Raw genomic sequence first — 20210 nt, 5'->3', positions numbered from 1 at the left:
GCTGGTTTTGTCTCCTTTGTGTTTGTGTACAAGTCTCTGTTGGAACCCTAGCCCCCCCCCCCCCCCCCCCCCAAAAAAAAAAAAAGGCACATGTAGTGCTTGAGGGCACTTGTATTCTTTTTGAGATAGTATAATCTCTTGGGCAAAATATAATTTTATTTCTGACACTTTGTTCTGTCATTAGCTTGCTATTAGGATTCTTCTTTTAATTTTGTAAATCAAGAGCTTGGTAAGGGTGACTGCTCACTTGTTTTTTTTCTTCCTCTTTTTCTTTTCAGGGATGCCAGATCCAAATCTCCCTACCCAAAAATTCAGTTTTGAAGAAATCAATCCAAATCTCACTATCCAAAAATTCAGTTTTGAAGAAATCAAAATTGCCACAAATAATTTTGGCACCAAATTTTGGTGAAGGGGGATTTGGTCCAGTGTTCAAAGGTTGCCTTCCAGATGGTCTCTTTGTTGCAAACCAAGGAACAAGGGAATTTATAATCGAGGTAGCCTAGCTAACAGAAGAAGCTGTGATTGTTATTTTCTTCAAATACGAGTTTGATTGTTTTGTGAGTGCTTGTGCATACACAATTTCACACTTTTTTTTCTCTTTTTTTTCCAAATGAATATGTTCCTTCTTCAGAAACCATTACTCTTCTAATCTAAGTTTGTTTGAAGGTTGATATTTTATCACGGATACACCATATAAATCTTGTGGGGCTCCTTGGATTTTGCAATGACGAAAAGTTGGCACACGTTCTTGCATACCATGGTGGTCTGCTTGCACATGTGTCTGTTTGTGTCTACATTGCATCATAGGCTAGTGTTGTGCACAATGGCAGGTTTTCTCCTTTTAGACATGAGATATGAAAATGGAGGCTTTGATTACTTGCATAATGGATGCAATCCTCGAATCATTCATAGAGATATCAAGAGCACTAACATTCTACTAAATGATAATATGGAGGCCAAGATATCAGATTTTGGAATCTCAAGGGACTACATCAAGAGTGAAAATGGAGCCCCATCAACATCTTTGATGGGCAGCATAGGATACATGGATCCTGAGTAAGCATAATTAACTCTTTTGGAACATTTGTATTGTTTTTGTTGGGTACCAAATGTCCTCCTTTGTAGCAGCTCATTACTTTCTCTGAAAAATAACATGAACGTCATGAATGTTACAGATACATGTCCACAATGATATTGACAGAGAAAGTCGATGTTTATAGCTTTGGAGTGCTTCTTCTTGAGGTTGTAAGTGGCAAGACAGCTATTTTCAAAGACAATTCTCACTCGCAGACCAATATTGTGGAGTGGGTAATGTTGTCAGACTTTCTTCTTTATCACAGAGAGATATGGCAAAAGAAGGAAGAAACATAATTTTTCCTCTTTATTTATAAATAAGACCTCATACTCATCCCTTCCATCTAAGGATAAAAAACACTTTATTAATTATCTACAACTAGCCCTCATTTACCAATAAAGCTGTGCATCATCACGCATTTACTTCTGTAGGTGCAAAATTGGTCACAAATTTGCTAGATTATTATGGTAGAATGATAAGATTTTTCTCATTACATTCACGATCAACACAAATGCCCAAGATTTCTTCAAGAAGCATGTGCCATTGATATTGAGTCACTTTTGCTTTGTTAAACCAAAATGTGGCTTTTTGAACATCGTTTTGCACGAACAGGCAAGAGCCTCCATCAACCGTAGGGTGATTGAAGACATTGTGGATGCGTCTCTTTATCGTGAATTTGATGTCGAGTCAGTTTGGAAAGTAATAGATGTTGCACTGGCATGTGTCCAGATTTTGAGCTCCAAGAGGCCCAAGATGAGTGAGATTTATCTTGATTTAAGAGAAGTTGAGAAAATAGAACTTGAAAGCAAAGAAAGGCAGGATATCGACCAACCTTCAATGGAATTCATAGATAATAGCAACTATAGCACTATGTCCTACACACATGTCAGTGCAAGGTAATGTTTATTCATCAATAACTCTATAATTGCCATGAGAACTAAGCAGATTAAAAGAAAAAAACCATTGATAAAATAGTCATACCAAACGACAAGGTGATTTTTTCATGGATGGTACTTTCTTTTTAGCAATAAAATAACCCATTGTTTTAGAAAAAACAATGGTTTTTCATGGTTTCATGGTTTGTTCTTTTAGAAAAAACCCATTGATAAAATAGTCATACCAAACGACAAGGTTTCTTTTTCATGGATTTCAAATTCTATATACTATGTTTGAAAGGATTTCTTAAAAGATGCTTGATGTATGTGATTTGAGTACAAACCTTCTACTTTCTCCCTGCATATCTGATTTCAAATGCAATTGTATCAAGCTACATATACTTATTTTATAAATTTTTAACTGAAAATTAATGTCTTCAAAGCAAGGAATACCCACAAAGAGCATGACATAGAAAAAAATATAGCGACGCTTCGTAGAAAATAGCAAGCATCCCTTGAATTATAAGTTGCGCAAATGATTTTTTGTGTGCCCACACACACACACACACACACACACACACACACACACACACACACACACACACACACATACAGATTCTTTGTGGTAAATCACTTTTGCATTGCTAGTGGGAAACCTCAAAATGAGGAAACCCACAAAAGATATCATATAAGAAATGCCCAAGTTCATATTAAACAAAGGCATAGTCAAAACAAATCTAATAAAAGGGCATACAATGATGGGTGAGTCTATTGTAGTGGCGGTGTCAAGATGTGCGGAGTGCGGTTAGGAAAGCATCGGGCTTCTGACTGTAAGAATTCGTAGCAAAATCAAGCAAGTCGTAGAAGATTAAAAAAACAAAACTCCGGCCATGAAAGCTTTACTTTGAAAAAGAGCCAAGATCAACTCAAAACTCTTGTGTGTGTGATGTTTGGTGTAGTCTCAATGCGAATTGCACACTTGCAGTGCTCTTTTTCCCTGATAAAAACAAAAAACAAACACTTTGATTCTCCATCGTAGCCATTTCATGGAAGCTTCAAAACTTCATTATACATTCCCAAGTAGGTATTGGAAGAGGAGAAACCCTTATTGATGGCCTAACAGCCTGAATACAGGGTTGGAACAGCATGGGATTGCACTAGTAGACCATAGGTGCACGCTTTGCATCCCTTCAAAGAAGAGCCCAAAGTGTTGATATTCATCTTCTAAAATTTTCCTTTAGAACTCATAGTCATGGCAACATGAGTAATGTGGCATTTTGAGCCATTTTTTACCATTCTTGGTCATTTTTAGCCCAAAAATGTCCCTTTTTTTCCCCGTAAAAGGCCCAACGACCTAGGAAAAATCCCTACAATTGTGAGAAAATCCATTGGGCTTAAATTTTATCTTGAACCTCATTTTACCACTTGAAAATCACCCTACATGCATCTCCTACCTCCACGGATGAAACCTACTATTTTTGGCTGAGATCGTCCGCATTGAACTTTCTAGGCAAAATGAGCTTGCCACTTCGAAACACTTGACCTTTGTACATTTCTAAAGAATAATAAGTATATTTTTATGTGAAAAAACATTCCATAGTGCCACGTCTAGGGCCTCATTGTCTCGACAAGGTATATATGGAACTGCAACCGTGGCATCTATTTTTGCATATATCACACTATGTACATTATATCATTCAATTCCACACCACAAAATCATTGAGAGTGAGCCCGTGTACATGATTAACTACATAAGGACCAAACCATGTCTTTGCAAGATTTCTTATCATTGAATGTTGGTTATCAAGACTACTGTCATACACCAACACCCAATCACCTTCCTCAATAGTTGTAGGTCCGAGCCTGTGCCTTTTATCAAATCTGTCCTTATTATTCAACCTTCCATCTTAATTAAAAGGTATTCCTAATGGATTCAAAAAAATTAAAAGTTATTCTTAATTTAAAGATTCTCTCAACAAAAAATAAAACGATGCGTTGCTCTATAGCACATAGTAATGGGCAATGACGAAGCACGTAGATTTGCAATAGCATTAGCTCGGAAGGACGGATACAACATTTTGTGTGTGTGTGTGTGTGTGTGTGAGAGAGAGAGAGAGAGAGAGAGAGAGAGAGAGAGAGAGAGAGAGAGAGAGTGCAAGGAAAATGCTATAGATAAGAGAAGAAGACGCTAAAGGAAAAATGAAGGAGAAGAGAAACACTTCTTTATATAGACACACAAGGTCTTTTGACTTTTCACCTTCATCTGTCTTTTGACTTTCCACCTTCATTGGTCTTTTGACTTCCTAATATCACCCTTCACTTATGCACTTAATATGTTTTGAAAGAATTTTTATTTTTTTGAGATTAGAATGCCCAACCTAGAGAAAAACTCCTTGGCTTTCTCGGCCTCCAACTCACCCCAGTTAGCTATTATGTTTCCAACGCATACAAAGGCTCTACTACATGTGCATAATGCAGAATCCAGATAACTTATAACCTGCATGCACCCAAAAACTTCAAACCTTAGTCACATTTAGACATTTCTCTTTCATTCTTTGGATAACATCAATCTTTGTAGGGAAAGGATTTCTACCATATGGCCTGCACATATGTCCTACAATAAGAACTTCATTCACACCAAACACTGACTTTTGGCTAGACAAGGTAAGGTTCACCTCTTCCAACCTTGACAAGATATTATCACAATCATTGATATGGTTTTCCACATACTTGTGGCACCCCCTCGAGTTGAGAGCCACATCTATATCGCTTACATCACATCCTTTGATTGGCACATCATCAAGGAAAGGCATTGTATTTTGAGGTGTGAAGTCACATAGGACTTTGATCATACCATTCATCATATGTGTAAAGTACACATCCTTACCAAACCCAAAGGTGTCCTCATGGTAGTCAGGTCCATGCTTTCCATTGCTAGTTGGAATTGATCATACCGTCAGTACAAATCCCCAATAGAGTATATCACCCTTCCTGCAAATGTCTCTGCAAACTCATCTATAATCGGCCCTATACCCACATTTCTAATTGTAACCTTGTTGACAGGTTGCATATCCTAGATAAAGTGTAAAGAACCTTTTTTCTTTGGAACTGTGAACCATCTATTTGAATATGGAGCATAAGAAGGCTCCAAAATACCCATCTTGATATTTTCATTAAGAAACTCAATGAGTTTTGGTAAATGAGCCCGTGAATCGGAATAGGCTGCAAGTTCAAAGGTACATGATGGATAATGAAGATTACCATTGGAGCAGCAATTGAAGGATCAACACACCTATCTCATGCGGCTCAAATGCAAAAGTCTTTCTATGTATGGAAAGCATGTTTTCAAAGCATGTCTTTTTAGCTTTTGTCAAACTATTCTTGCAACCAACCTTTAACTCCTCAAAAGAATCCTGCGTAAACTTGTGCCAAATCTTGCTTGGGTCACGAAGACTAGGTTGCAAAGCAGCTTGTTCTATCTTATTTTTGTAGTATTTTGGTAGAGGCAATGCCACTGGTTTCACTTTCTTTTCCACATACTTATACTTAGTATCATCTCGCACATCGATACCTTGAGCATTTTAAAAATCCTCAATAACTTTGTACTTTTCTATGGAGCATACTTTCACAACCTCATTTCAAACACACAAATCGCAATCTACTAAAGACTTCAAGTCTTGCATGGTATCCACAAATGAACACTCATTAAACACACTTGCTATGCATTCCTCATTTTCTATCAAACCATTTGTCCTCAAACATTTTTGTACATGTTGTCTTTCACCTCGCTTCAAGTCCGCACACTTTGTAAAAGTGATAGATCTATAGTCTATTAATCCTACAAAACTAGTAGAAAACATCTCTTTTGATCATGCGAGAACTTTTTCCTTTTTGTACCACTGCAATCCCACTCTACAATGATACATGGCCAAAACCCCTCATATCCCTATAGTCCTTGAATTCTTTGTTTTTTTTTGGCAAGGGTTGCAGTCCGAGAGTTTCACAATTTCTTTCATGGTCCACACAAAGAGTAAGGAATTGGATCGCACGCTTCCCATCCCTACTTCTTATCCTAGTAGTATTTGAACCATCGCTCATTACCTTTGTTTCCATACGAGTAGTAGTGATGTATGGCTACCCAAGAATAAAAGGGTAGTAGACATCTCTTGGACAAAGAAATTTTGGTCATCTTTCACATCCCCTATATTCACCCTTCCATTTGAACAAGATCCATACAGCTCCCCTGATGTGTTGTTTGCCCGTTGTTTGGTGCACATATTATCCATCCATGATTTATATTGATTGGCCATTTGCCTTTTTGATATGGAATCTTTGGCATAAGATTAATTTATGACCCATGATCTATCAGTGCAATGTATGACTCTTCTAAGTCTCCCACTTTCACCAGGGTCTCTGTAGTCGCTCGCTGTCGGGGGATTTGTGTTTGAAAGGTGAGCCAGGAAGGCGCAGGGCCTCTGGTTGTGAGAGGTGTGAGGAAGAGAGTTGCAATAGACACAATTAATGTAGACAATGCTTAACACTAACGACTTCAACAAAATTCTGAAGCTCAATTACTCAAAGTGAACAATTAACAGTACCGCTGCTTTAATTAAATGTTAATTGAGGAGTTTAAGCTCCTTACATTGATTTAACCTGCCTTAATTCAGATGATAATAGAGAAAATATCACTTCAACTATCTCGATGATGATAATGTTGAGGTCGATGATGATGATGTTGTTATTCTTTCCCCTTTACCTTAATTGGCATGCCAAGCTCACCTTGATGCTCTTCCTCTCCTTCATTCCTCCTTTGCTGCTTCAAGGTCGAGAGAGAGAGAGAGAGAGAGAGAGAGAGAGAGAGAGAGAGAGAGAGAGAGAGAGAGAGAGAGAGAGAGAGGAGAGATAAGAGGGATATGATTCATTCTACCTTATTGAAAACCAAACTTATGAGCTTAGGATTGAGAAAGAGATATGGCTTGGGTAATGGCTGCTTTGATTAGAGTGGTCATGGAAGGTTGGATTAGAGTGGTTATGGAAGCTTGGATTAGAGTGGCTATGGAAGCTTGGCTTAGGATTAGAATGGGCTATGGAAGCTTGGCTTAGGATTAGAATGCTCTCAGTGTATGGCTTTCCCCTCTCTTAGCATAGCAGAGAAAAAAACCTTGAATATCTCCTAATCGGTGCAAAATTAGCCCCTGTGCGCGAGACACAAAAATGCTCAAAACGTCCTTTTCCTTCTCCTATTGTGACCCGTTTTTACAAAAAGACTATTTTACAAAAATTATACGGCCTCCCTCATGCAGAGGTGTGAAGTCTCTCACACACTTTTCGTTTTACCACTGACCACATGTCTTCCTCTACCCAAGTTGCCTTGCATGTCTTAAGAACCTTTTTACATGTAAAACCCTTTTCTTCAAGCATGAAGTATGTACACTTAGGCCTTTATAACGACATAAAACATACACTTTTTGGATATGCTTACTTGTTCTCGAGCCCTGGTCACTGCGCAAGAAATGTGTAAGCTTCACATAGACTTTTTTTGCTTCCCTTTGCTCTTTTTCCTATCATGGAAGCGGAGCCGCACAACATCCACCCCCTCTAAATGTATACAGCCTCCGGTCTGTGCCAAACAGTCTTCAATCTATACCTGCTATAATCACTTAAAGCTCTTTTCCATCCTCAAGCTCACATAACTAGTAAGGACATGTAAAACAAAATAAGGCTTTAACCATATCATCAATGGTCTAGGTCAATTATTTGGTAGCTGTCCATCACAAATATTTGAACCGTATATGTCGTGTCTTCAAAGCACTCAATTATGAAAAACCTGATGAGTGAACCCCGCCAGACTCAAAAGCTCCAGTTAATGATGCACACGGCTTGACCATCAAGCTCGCTTTAGGGAACCCTATCAAGCTCAAGTATGCCTTACTCTATTTGCACTCGGAATTGCACTCGGAATGGCCGTCAAGTCCTTTACTTCAAGTTCTGGTAGCAGAACCAACTCAAAAGATGTGAAGATACTTTATCAATTGTCCAAAGATGTCAACTGAAAGCTAGCCATGTAAGCTAACACAAAACCCAAAACTCTTTTCTTCATAGCATAAATCCAAAAGTAAAACCTAGTGCCAAGTAACCTACTACAAGAAAATAATTGATATCCTTGAATTTGCAAGTTGCACTTCAATAGCTCCCAGGATCAAATGGTATAATAAGAAATTGCCCCAATAGTGGAGCAACATAATACTCACATGAGCATACATTTCTTATATCAATTAGCATCAAACATTTCCAATGTAGGTGTGCTATTCCTGGATCAAATAGCATGCAACCAAAATGCATATCCACAAGTAACCATCCATATTGAACCTACTTTTGAGATCCTTAGAATCTCCTAGATCAAATACCATTAAGAGGACATAGCATTGATGAGCCCCACAATATACTAGAGCATCATCTGAAGCATAGTGCAACACCCACATCCCATAAACTTTTGGCAACTTAAGCTCGTTACCAGCAAGTATTAAAGAATTCTGACTCCCTTTTTACTGGTAGCCATGACAACAGTGACATAATCATCATTAGAAAAAATAGCATCCAAATCCTACCATAATTGGCATACTGTCCAAGGAAATGAAGAAACATGTACACCTTTTTCAGTACCGATTGTGATTTAGCATCAGCACCTCCTCTAGCTTCATAGCCATCATGAAGAACTTTGAACAATTTGGACCTGTGTTATCAGAGGTATCTTTACTTGGTTTTTGAGCTTGATCATGTAAAACAGATTTATCCTGTAGATCTTCATCCATAGCATCCTCGAAAAAATCACCCTTGGAAGTCTCAACATTCATCCTAACTCCTCATGCAACCCACGTATAAGCATAGATGTAAAATCCATGTTGATATCATGTTGACAATCAACATGATCTAGGCAATCTTCAAACTCATCAATATCGTCCTCTGCTTCCTCACCTGCATCCATGATACTTAGCAATCCATCATAACACTGTGAAGGTTCATGTGGCACCCCCTTTGAAGGGATACCCTCAAGCATATTCTATGTCGGCTCATCAACCTCCTGCACCTTTTCAGATATTGTGTATATAATAGCTTTAGTGATGCAATCATCTACAATAAATGTGTTGTCCTGCTCAACTATAGTGCCGATACATCCATTAGTAGCCTGTAGTGGATCATCTTCTTGATAGAATTTTTGAGAACATCCCATGCCAAGGTCAGTAGCTTGAAAACCATTTGTTGTACAGTCTAGCTCTTCACTAGAACCATTATCATAGGTAACTTCCATGCGAGCAATCTTTGAAAAAAAATCATATATTGTTTACCTTTGCTAGGTTGCTCAAAATATGGTCCTCCAAAGGTGAATCTACTACTTTCAAAGACATATTTTCCTTGGCTTTACGCCTTGCAAAAATATGTTCCCAAAATTCATCATAGTTAAGGAGCTGCATCTGATCCCCTTCTCCTTTACAAAAGACAATTTTGCTTTGTTTGGTAATCTCCTTTATTTCCAGGTCTAGAATCCTTGAGCTTTTGCAAATAAATGTTTCTGCAAAATAGTCCCACCGTGTGGGATATGCTTCTGCTAGTTCTTAAACCTAAATTTTAAAATCCAAGTTAACAACCTCTTCAAAAGCTACAATCATCCGATTTTCTGGAACATTTTGACTCTTCATCTCGACTTCATAACATGCAATAAAACCTTCTGGATCATATCCCTGAAAATTACGATACTGCTCCCATACAACATCAAGTGCTATCTCTACTGCATCATCAATCTGCTTTTTCATCTTCATGGCTTTCACTTCTTGCAAACATCCCTGAACCAATTGTAGCATTTTTGGTAGATTTGCAACTGCTAGAGTTTTATCAAATCCATTGGAATTGTAATCTTCAATAAACTGCATTAATTGTCCTGGCATCTCCATCTTTACCTCCCACCCCGGCTCGTTTCGCATCGGGTTCACCAAAGATGTCGGGGGTTTGTGTTTGAAAGGTGAGCCGGTAAGGCGCGGGACCTCTGGCTATGAGAGGTGTGAGGAAGAGAGTTGCAGAAAATGTAATTAATGTAGACAATGCTTAACACTGATAGCTTGAACAAAATTCTGAAGCTCAATTACCCAAAGAGGACAATTAATAGTACCATTCCTTTAATTAAATGTTAATCGAGGAGTTTCCTGTAATCAATCCTCAGACTTCATTTGAGCTTAAGCCTATTGTATACTGTACTAATTATCCTTGAGCTATTGATCTGAATCTACAAATACCATTTCCTGTCCTACAGTTATGTCTTTCATTTCAGTACATCATTCCAGTTCAGTTCTCTATTTTAGTCCAGTACTCTGTCTTAGTCCTCACTAACTAAACTACCTAGATAATCAGTAGCTCTGTACTAACACTCGAATAGCTGTCTAAAGAGACCAGCTCCCATTCCACCAATGAATACCTCAACATCTCGTTTGCCCTCGAACTTGCCTCCGTGCATTGTCACCATGGTGTTTCCTCATGTCAGTTGTCAAAATACCCCTTAAATTTCAAAAATTCCCAAAATACCCTGAACATTTTGTCATAAATTCCCAAAATGCCCTTCAAATTTCCCAAATTTCCCAAAATACCCCAGGTTGTGAGATCAAATTTCTCCAAAGATAAATTTTTAATTTAAGCTTTTCATAAGAAGACTGATTGTCTATCGATGCAAGATGCTAAAACTAGAATTTGAGTTGGTTATGTAGGCTGTAGAGACGAGTTGCTTCATTATTATTAGACATAATTGCCTTTTCTTGCTGAGTAATTTGTGACAAAGTACATGCTAACAACTCAAACATGGATCTCAATTGCCAAAAAGTAAGAAAGATTAGGAAATATTGAACAATCCCTAAAAAACCATGACCTTCCCCTGTACGTGCCACATTCTCAAGAAAATGTCCGCCCCGGCTTGCCTTCGTTGGGTCACACAACAACTACCAACTTACCCCTTGGATTGAACTCTTCAAAGGTAGCTTCCCTCTAAAAATAAAAAAGACTCCCCCCTCCCTCTCTCGCTAGCTCATGCTGCAAAGTAAGACATTGATCTCGATCACACGACACTTGTGATGTATACCTAACCACTCAACTGCAACAATGCCGTTGTCTCGCACACAATCCAAAAACATTCAAAAAAGGAAGAATCGTTTGCTCCTTGCTCCACCGCAGCTCCCTCCCAACCCCTGTGCTCATCATCTCATGCGCTCCGTGTGTCCTCCACCCCCCCCTCTCCATTTTTTCATCTTTTAATTTCCTTTTACTTTCCCTATGAGCATCTTCACGGATTGTGGTTAATACTAATGAAAAAATGTTGGGACCACCTTTTTAGTCCAGTCCCTTCTAATAGCTCAAATATTCACTGATCTGTCTCAAAGCTTTCCCTCATTCAAGGTAAATGACCATTCATAGTCAGCCGAAATCCATCTCCTCAACTTGTAGAGAAAATTCGGCCTTCCTTGCTACCAAGGTGACCATGAGCTGGTGCTTGTCACAGTTGTGGGCCCACATGCCCTTCTTCCTCCCTCACAGTGTGTGCCCTCTCCACCTGGCTTTCTTTGCGCACTCGTCGAAAAATTGGCATTTTTGGCATGCTAGGAATTTCCTTAGTGTAGGGCCATCTTGGGCGTACTTTCATGGATGATGTCCATGTGGACGGCTAGCACTTTTCGAGGTGAGAAGGTGTACAAAAATCTACTTAGAGACGTCTGCACTTGTAGCTGAAGAAAGTAAGCATGCCACGTGACTTGACGATGGGAGACTAGAGTTGCGAGACAGAACACAAAGGATGGGCAGGGGCTTGTCAGAGCTCAGCATTTGAGCATAGGCACCATCCCTCACCTTGTTTTTCACGTGTAAGGAAGAAAAACTTGCCTGCATTCACGTGCGAGCTTGACGTGTGCTCAGGAGTTCCATCACCTCGGTTTTGTGCAACCTGTCCACACATAGTCTTCAGGATCCTGCACTTCACTAAATTCAGCCATACTCCTGCAGACCCTTGATTGCTTTTGAGAGAGAGAGAGAGAGAGAGAGAGAGAGAGAGAGAGAGAGAGAGAGAGAGAGAGAGAGAGAGAGAGAGAGAGATAGATAGATAGATAGATAGATAGATAGATTTTATTATCGTCCTCGGAGGTCAAATATGACCTATGGGACCAAAGTTACATGTGATGTAGTATGTGTATGGCTGATGAGTGACTCTCGATGCTCCAAAATTGTAGTGATGAGAGTCGCAATGGAGAGCCCACACTTTGCCTGGGGGAGAGAGAGAGAGAGAGAGAGAGAGAGAGAGAGAGAGAGAGAGAGAGAGAGAGAGAGAGAGAGAGAGAGAGAGAGAGAGAGAGAGAGAGAGAGAGAGAGAGAAAGTTAGAGAGTGTAGTGATTGTACCTTACCTTTCTTCTACTGACTGTGTACCTTCCTCCTACAAACCCTCGATTGCCTCAGAGAGAGAGAGAGAGAGAGAGAGAGAGAGAGAGAGAGAGAGAGAGAGAGAGAGAGAGAGAGAGAGAGAGAGAGAGAGAGAGAGAGAGAGAGAGAGAGAGATCATGATGCGCACCTACATGAGAGAAAGAGAGAGAGACTATTACTTTTTCCTACTGGCTATGTACCTTAACTTCCTCTTTACCTTAACTCGGTTATGTGCAACCTGTCCACACGTAGTCTTGAGGCTCCTGCACTTCACTAAATTCAGGCATACTCCTGCAGACCCTTGATTGCTTGAGAGAGAGAGAGAGAGAGAGAGAGAGAGAGAGAGAGAGAGAGAGAGAGAGAGATCATGGTGCACACCTACGTGAGAGAAAGAGAGAGAGGCTATTACTTTTTCCTACTGGCTATGTACCTTAACTTCCACCTTACCTTCCTCCTGCAAACCCTCGATTGCCTCAACACACACACACACACACACACACACACACACACACACACACACACACACACACACACACACACACACACACACACACACACACACACACACACACACACACACACACACACACACACACAGACCATCATGCGCACCTACATGAGAGAAAGAGAGAGAGACTATTACTGTTCAGGAAAAATCATTTTTCCAAACAAGCAAAATGCCTTTTCTTGAGTTTGCCAAGCGGAAATTTTAGAAAATTACGAGTAATTTTTTGGATTTTTAGACTATTTTTCTCTATGTTGGGCCAAAATTTCTCCTTTTTCCCTTGCACTCAAACAACATTTCCAAAATTCAAAACGACACGATATTGAGTTGAGGCACATTTTCCCCAAATGCTAGAGACTATTGAAAAGACGAGAGCTTGAGGTTTTCTTAAGAGGAAATGTTTTAAAAATAGGTTGCTTTTTTGGCTTTTCAAAATCCACATTGTCCTTCTTGACTTCTGGGCATAATTCCTCTCTTTCCTCTTCCCCTCAATTGGCATTTTTGAAATAGAAACCGGCGTGATATTAAGCTGAGAAGCAATTTCTCACGAACACTAGTGAGGTCCCATCGCCAGCACGCGTTCTGTTGCAGCCTGCAGTAGCAACTGTATGATATTGAGCTGAGAAGCAATTTCTCATGAACACTAGTGAGGTCCCATCGCCAGCTCACGTTCTGTTGCATCCTGCAATAGCAATTGTGACGCGTGCGAGTTTTGCAGTCGTCTGCATCACCGCCTTAGGCCACCCTCACGAGACTGCGCTTTGTGCAGCTTGCAGTTCCAAAGAATACTAAATTTATTTTCCTTTCAAACCTTGATTTTGTGAAAAGGAGCCTCACACCCTCTCTCTCTCTCTTTCCTTCTCTCTTTCTCTCTCTCTCGCTCGTCCATTCACTGTTTCTTTGGTGCTCAATGCATGAGCATGGTGGGAATCCTAGACCACCAACACACACTCTTGGATCTAACTCAACTTGGCACCTCCAATTGCACAGTCTATGGACAAGAAGAATATGAATGGATAAACTGGCGGTACCCTTTTTAATTGATGTACCTTTGTCCATTGGTTCATTAATGCCTTTGAATTTGATGTTCTCTCGCATGTGTCTAAATATGTGTCAAATCCATTTATGTGTCAAATGCATTTAATAGATCTCATAGTAGGTTAGCCTTAAGACTTAGTAAACATTGAGAAAGAGAAGGGAGAATTGTAGTATATAAGTGGTGTTGCTGCTGCAAAAATTAGTTCAAGACTATATCTCTCCCTTATTGATCCTAAGATCCCTGTGAATGTGTGAAGTATTGTTTCTATGAACTTATTTATCCTTTAGCTAAAGGATGTTCTTTTCCCTTTTCTTCTTTTGAACACATCAAGTAATAGTTGCATGAGCATTATTACGATGGCTACGATGACAACATGGAACCTTGTGCGGTGAATCTAGTGATGTTTGATCGATGGAGTTTGAAAATGGTGACTCAATAGCTTGATAACTTATAGCAAATGCTTCATGCATGCTTGAAAATAATGCGAATTTGCTTTTTGATTTTCCAGAGTTGAACAAAATAGTGCACCATGACATGGCTACGTCATTCTTGGAGCTCGATAGTGGCCTCATCCTTGATCGTGTGCCTCCACTCCGCACAAGGAGCGCTTCGAGTCTACCTAAGCTTGATGTTTCTGCTTCTCTTGGCGTTGGGCCCAAATCCCTCAAGCGTGTGAATTAAAGTGGTTCAGTAGCACATACACTTTTCAAGACTTGCGACGTGACAATAGAACTAAGTAAGGCTTGCTTCCGCCACATAGATACTCTATTGTTGTGTCCATCCCTTATGAGTTTTCTTCTTTGTTGTGGCAGCCAAACCTTTCTCAAGGGTCCACCACCTACAGCTACAAAAAATGAGCACATTGCAGAGGGTGCCAAACTAGATGACCATACTGCTCTACCGAGTGTTACCATGAGGAGGTGATTCCCACTGGTTCACCTTCTCTTGTGCCTTATATTCCCACTAAGATCCCTCTGTTGTGCATTGTTGAAATCACCGAGACTTGCCCTTGTTTCACATTTGAGGGGTGCATACTGAACCGATATGGGACTTACAAACAAAGCCCATAAGTCACTAAGTATATACACTACCTTAAGAGGCTGACCTAGTTGATCCACTCAACACTGACACAATCACTTGTGTTGTTAGCGATCCGTTCATCATGCAATTCATTGACACTGTTACTGTAGGAGACTTTGTGCACATTGAATATGTGACTGTGAAAAAAAAAACTAAGTTAGATGGTTGCACATCTCCTTGTGTATGCTATTCTTCAATGCTTCCATGGTTGTAGAGAAGACAAACCCTTTCCACATCAACCTTATTATCTACCTAGAGAGCAAAGTGCACCAATTTTTGGATGAGGCACAATCCTTGCATGCACAGGGCACCAGTACACACTTTGGAACTATAGATTTTGTTGTTATACAAGGCCATGTTAGCACTTCAAAAGATGGTGTTTCCCAAGGTGATCTTGTTGTTGCAGATGGGCCAGCAGCTGAAGATTGTGCCACTGTAAGATTTCATTATCTTTTCTCTTTTATAGATTTGTTGCTTTCTAATATTTTCCCTCTCTTGCCATCACATCTTAGCTTCCTGAATGCATGCAAAGATGATTACCACACTATCGTTCATGCTCTTGAGACCGATGTGCATCCTATGTTTGTTGCACAAAACATAGGTTCCTTCACAGGCCATAGCAATACAATCTCACTCTTGGATATTACTATCCTAGCACACGTCAAAAGTTCTCATCTCAAGCATCGTTTGGAGGAAGCAAATAAGGCCCATATTCTTGATGTTGGTCACAATCAAGAAGTAAGTATTGCTCTTGCTTTTTATTTTTCACCATAATAGCTCAGGAAAGCTCTAACTTGTCAAGTGGCTATACATAGGTGACTAGCACATTGTACTTTGTGAATGTAAACCAAAATTTGGTGGAACATTTTTGCAGTCAATGCAAATATACTAAGATTCATCACCAGTAAGAGGCAGACTTTTGCTCTATCTGCTCAAAATCTACAACTACTGTTTTGGTACCCAAGCTTGAAGGAACGATTTTGACCAGCAAAGTTTCCGCAATTGACGTCTCCTTAGCAGGTGACATAGTCGACAAAGTATTGCATCTTGACAAAAACTTTGTTTACTTGTATGATTCTGATGTATTGGATGCATGCGAGCTGTTAGCCTCCATTTTCCGAAGTGGCAAACTCACCGTCAACAAGTTAGGCCATTTCACATCTTTTGTTGAAGAGACAAAGTAGCACTCCTCTTCTCCAATATTGAAGCTCCATCACCTCCACCCACAAAAAACACTCTTTATATTATATTGCTTTCATCCATTGCTTGTCTTGTAAATTCCCATCTGTGTGTGTGTTTCAATTACTTGCCTTCCTCCCTCCCCATAACCCAAGGGTGGGAAAAACTGCACGTACATGGGTTCCTCAAGCAACCAAAATGCATCTTTTGAACAACTCATTCAGAATGATATCGATAGTGCTTTCCTAGCTAGTCACCCATGGAATAATAATCTTTTTCTCGTGCTCAATAAAATAACAAATTCATGCTCGTCATTGCAAAAAATTAACAGCATCATGGTAGATGCGGTGAGAGCATCGTTGGAGCGAACACCAACGATTCCACCTTCTTTGGCGTATTTGGCTTCCAGTAAACATGTTTCCTCCATTTTGACCCAAGTATTGAATAGCCACACATCATCAATTAGTGTTGTGATTTATATTATCCATGTATTCTCCTTTAGATTTAGTATTGCATGTGATGTCCATATTTAGGTGTTCCAATAACTTCAACCAAAAAGACAACACTCAATAGTGGAGCCCATCCAACAACATCACACAAAATCATCATTGTCGATAGAAGTGGTTGCCTGTTTTTTTACTTGGGCGACAAGCGATACTTGCACAAACACAAGTTGTACCTGGGACAAAAAAGAAACGGAATCATGGAAATATTTGCTCCTCCAGCAAAAACTGAATGAACTTCCTGCCTCCATCGCAAGGCAATTTTCTTGCTTGGGTGATAGAACCACTGTAGAAATCGGTGCAATAATGGAAAAATTTAAAAAATTAAAAAAAAATTACACCCCACAGTTCCCTTGAACATAAACATTGAACAAGCCTCCCCACCAAACAAAGCTATACAACAATACATAAAACAGCAAATGATGTTCCTATATATCAATGTTGTAAGTGTGGACGTTTAATGTTTTTTTCACAATTAGCTCAAAAAGGACGTAGGTCAGCACTTGGGAGGTCTAGAAACAATGAGATACATGAGAACTACGTTTGCACTTCCTTTTTCATAATTATCTCGAAAAGGGCGAAGGTCAGCACTTGGGAGGTCTAGAAACAATAGATACATGAGAACTACGTTTGCACTTCCTACGGCCGTAAAAGACAAGATCATGGTGCACTGCTCGCCCAATTAAATTCCATAGGATTTAACCTCCCCTTGGCTAGAGTAGATACGTTAAATCATTTAGAAAGCCACCTTGCAATGCCACGCTACCTTTTGCCAAAATTAAAGAGCTTACATACGATGGTTGATTTGGATTGCGAGGAAGCATTGTTAATGTCTTGGCATCCTTGGGAAAACACAAAAAATATTGTCGAGGTTTATTCATAATGAAGCCTCGATGCTAGTGGGTATTAAGCGTTGTCTATAGTACAATCATTGCTACCTTTATGTGCTTGTCCGGCCATTGCTTACAATGAAAGCCATTGCTTAACTACTGAAGACATCTTTATACAAGAATGAAAAATTTACTTTGAACAACAAGTGGCTACGCCATTTCCATAGTCTCCATTGCCCTTTTCCTTATGATTTTACCGACAACAATCAACCACCAGAAGAAGATGATCTAGCCACAGATGTCATGCTTCATGGAATTGAGTCATCACAAGAAGTAGTGGATGACAACGACAAAATCTTGTTCGTAGCTCTTGCTGAGGGAAATAGTCCTTTGAGTATTTTCAAAGATGAATACTGTGAAGAACTTGCTTTCCCTACTATCTTCTATGGTGAGGCCCTGTAAATACCATACGCTTGCTAAGCATAGATATCAACATGTGGCTCAATGGGAACTTATGCACAATGATAGAAGATTCTCACTAAATATTTAGAATCTTTTTTTTCAAAACAGTCAAAGTAATGACTCAAAAAATCATGGGGCTCGTTTAGATCTATATGCGCAAAGGCAAGCTAAATCACAATACACTAGTGACCGCACAAATTGTTGGAGATGCTAACATTGAGAAGGTCTTGTCTTCCCAAGTTTAATATCTTGACTTTGAGGCATTGCAAACATCACCTGACTACAAGGAAAATTTGAGAAAACAAAACGCATTCACTATGATTAGACAGCTAGGACCACCAACATTCTTCGTCACATTTTTTGCGACTGAGAAATGTTGAAAACCTTTGATTAGAGAACTTACTAAGCCCAACCCCATCATGCGTAAAAACACACAAACAGAAGTGTCATACATACGAGATTTGGTCTGAGTGGACCCTGTAACAACAACCCGTGAACCGGTTTAACAGGATGAAGAAATTGCTAGCCAAGGATATAACCATATTAGGAAAACTCAAAGACTACTTTTTTGTAACCGAGTTTCAGAGCCGAGGTAGCCAGCATGATCATGGGCTCCTATGGATAGAAAATGCTCATATTTATGGGAAAGATCCCAACGATGGTGTTGTGGATCTCATTGATAAGTACATAACGATTGATTCCATGCTTCTTCCTATAGATTTACAAGAAATTCAAACACACAAGCATAAGAAACTTGCTTCAGAGAACGCAAGGGATGCCGCTTTGACTTCCCTCGCTACCCAATGCCTTTGAATATGATTTTAGAACCTTGTTGTTCTCAACATACCAATATCCAATACAAGAAAAAGAAACACAAACAAATCAAAGATAGTCTATTACTACTATATTATAAAGCAAACATTACATTCAAACAGTGGCTCCTATCTATGGACCTTCGATTTGAGGATTACATATAAGCTATAGTATCCACAATCTCATGCCCAACACTTCTGTTGAAAAGAAATATCAAAGATATTTCTACAAATAATTTTAATCCAACCATTTCAAAGTTGTGGGATGCAAATTCAAATATGCAATACATTTTAAATGCACATGGAGTAGCTACCTATTGCACCTAATATATAACAAAATTTGATAACACACTCATCAAAGCAATGAAAGAACAATTTGACTATTGCATTCAAAACAATGCAACTACATTGGATAGACTTCAAAAATAGGAAACACAATACTAAACACATAGCAAATAAGGTCACAACAAGAAGTATATATTGCACTTTCTCTACCTCTCTTCATCACAAATTGAGAATTTATATTCATAAACACAAAGCCTCCCTGAAAGGGTGGTGGTAATGTGTGTGCTAGTCTCCACCCAACCGTGCTATCTTATAGCCTCCCCCTATCGTACACAATGTCCGTCCATGCCGGTGGACTTGCCCATACGATCCATGTCCTGACATTACCCCCCCTTGGAGAATCATTTTCGTCCTCAAAAATGAACGTAGGAAAACATTTCTTAAGTGCACAGACATTCTCCCATGTAGAACCTTCTTCAGCTCTATCTAGCCATTTTACCAACACCTGTCTTCTGCCATGATGTCTGGTGCAAATATCATGAGAATCCAAAATCTATTCGGGCTCATGAGGAGTGCTTGACGATGTGATAACGTCAACCAACACACCTGTGTCAATGAAATTATCATTCTGTCCTAACTATTTTCGTAAAGGCTAACATGAAAAACATGATGAACTCGTCTGTGCTCTAGAAGATCTAACTTATAGGCCATTTGACCTATACGTTTGAGAATGGTAAACGATCCACAATAGCGTGGTGAAAGTTTAGCAACGCTTCTCGTCTTCAGACTTTCTGAATGCTCCGAACCTTTGAGGAAAACCTTGTCTCCTTCTTCGAAAGTAGCAAGACGTTGATGCTCATCTGCGTACTTCTTATATTGATCTTGAGCTTTCTTAACATTCTGTTGAGCAGCTCGAAGCATGTCAAAATGGTCTTGGAGAAAATCCTTCGCTTGTTGTATCTTCTCCTTAGCCAACCCCACCGTAATGGGTGATCTAGTTTGAAATCCATACAAAAGCATAAATGGACTAAACCCTGTAGTCACATACTTTGAACTATTATAAGCAAATTCCAATATAGGTAAGTAGTCTTCCCAATTGGTTTGCTTCTTGCTAACGT

General features: G+C 39.5%; 1 protein-coding gene across 1 annotated transcript; it reads left to right on the top strand.

Moving 5' to 3' along the window:
• Window positions 1-880: 880 nt before the first annotated feature.
• LOC147425778 (putative serine/threonine-protein kinase PBL11) lies at window positions 881-1975 on the top strand. Its single transcript, XM_086500114.1, has 3 exons — window positions 881-1056; window positions 1176-1308; window positions 1688-1975. The coding sequence occupies exons 1-3, from the start codon at window positions 950-952 to the stop codon at window positions 1973-1975; spliced, it is 528 nt and encodes a 175-aa protein (XP_086356240.1). The 5' UTR covers window positions 881-949.
• Window positions 1976-20210: the final 18235 nt, after the last annotated feature.

The sequence above is a fragment of the Adiantum capillus-veneris genome, chromosome 25 (genome assembly GCF_014529385.1).
Source record: "Adiantum capillus-veneris isolate H3 chromosome 25, ASM1452938v2, whole genome shotgun sequence".
Lineage (NCBI taxonomy): Eukaryota > Viridiplantae > Streptophyta > Polypodiopsida > Polypodiales > Pteridaceae > Adiantum > Adiantum capillus-veneris.
The sequence above is the reverse complement of the archived record's forward strand: the minus strand, read 5'-3'. Positions and strand labels throughout refer to the sequence as shown.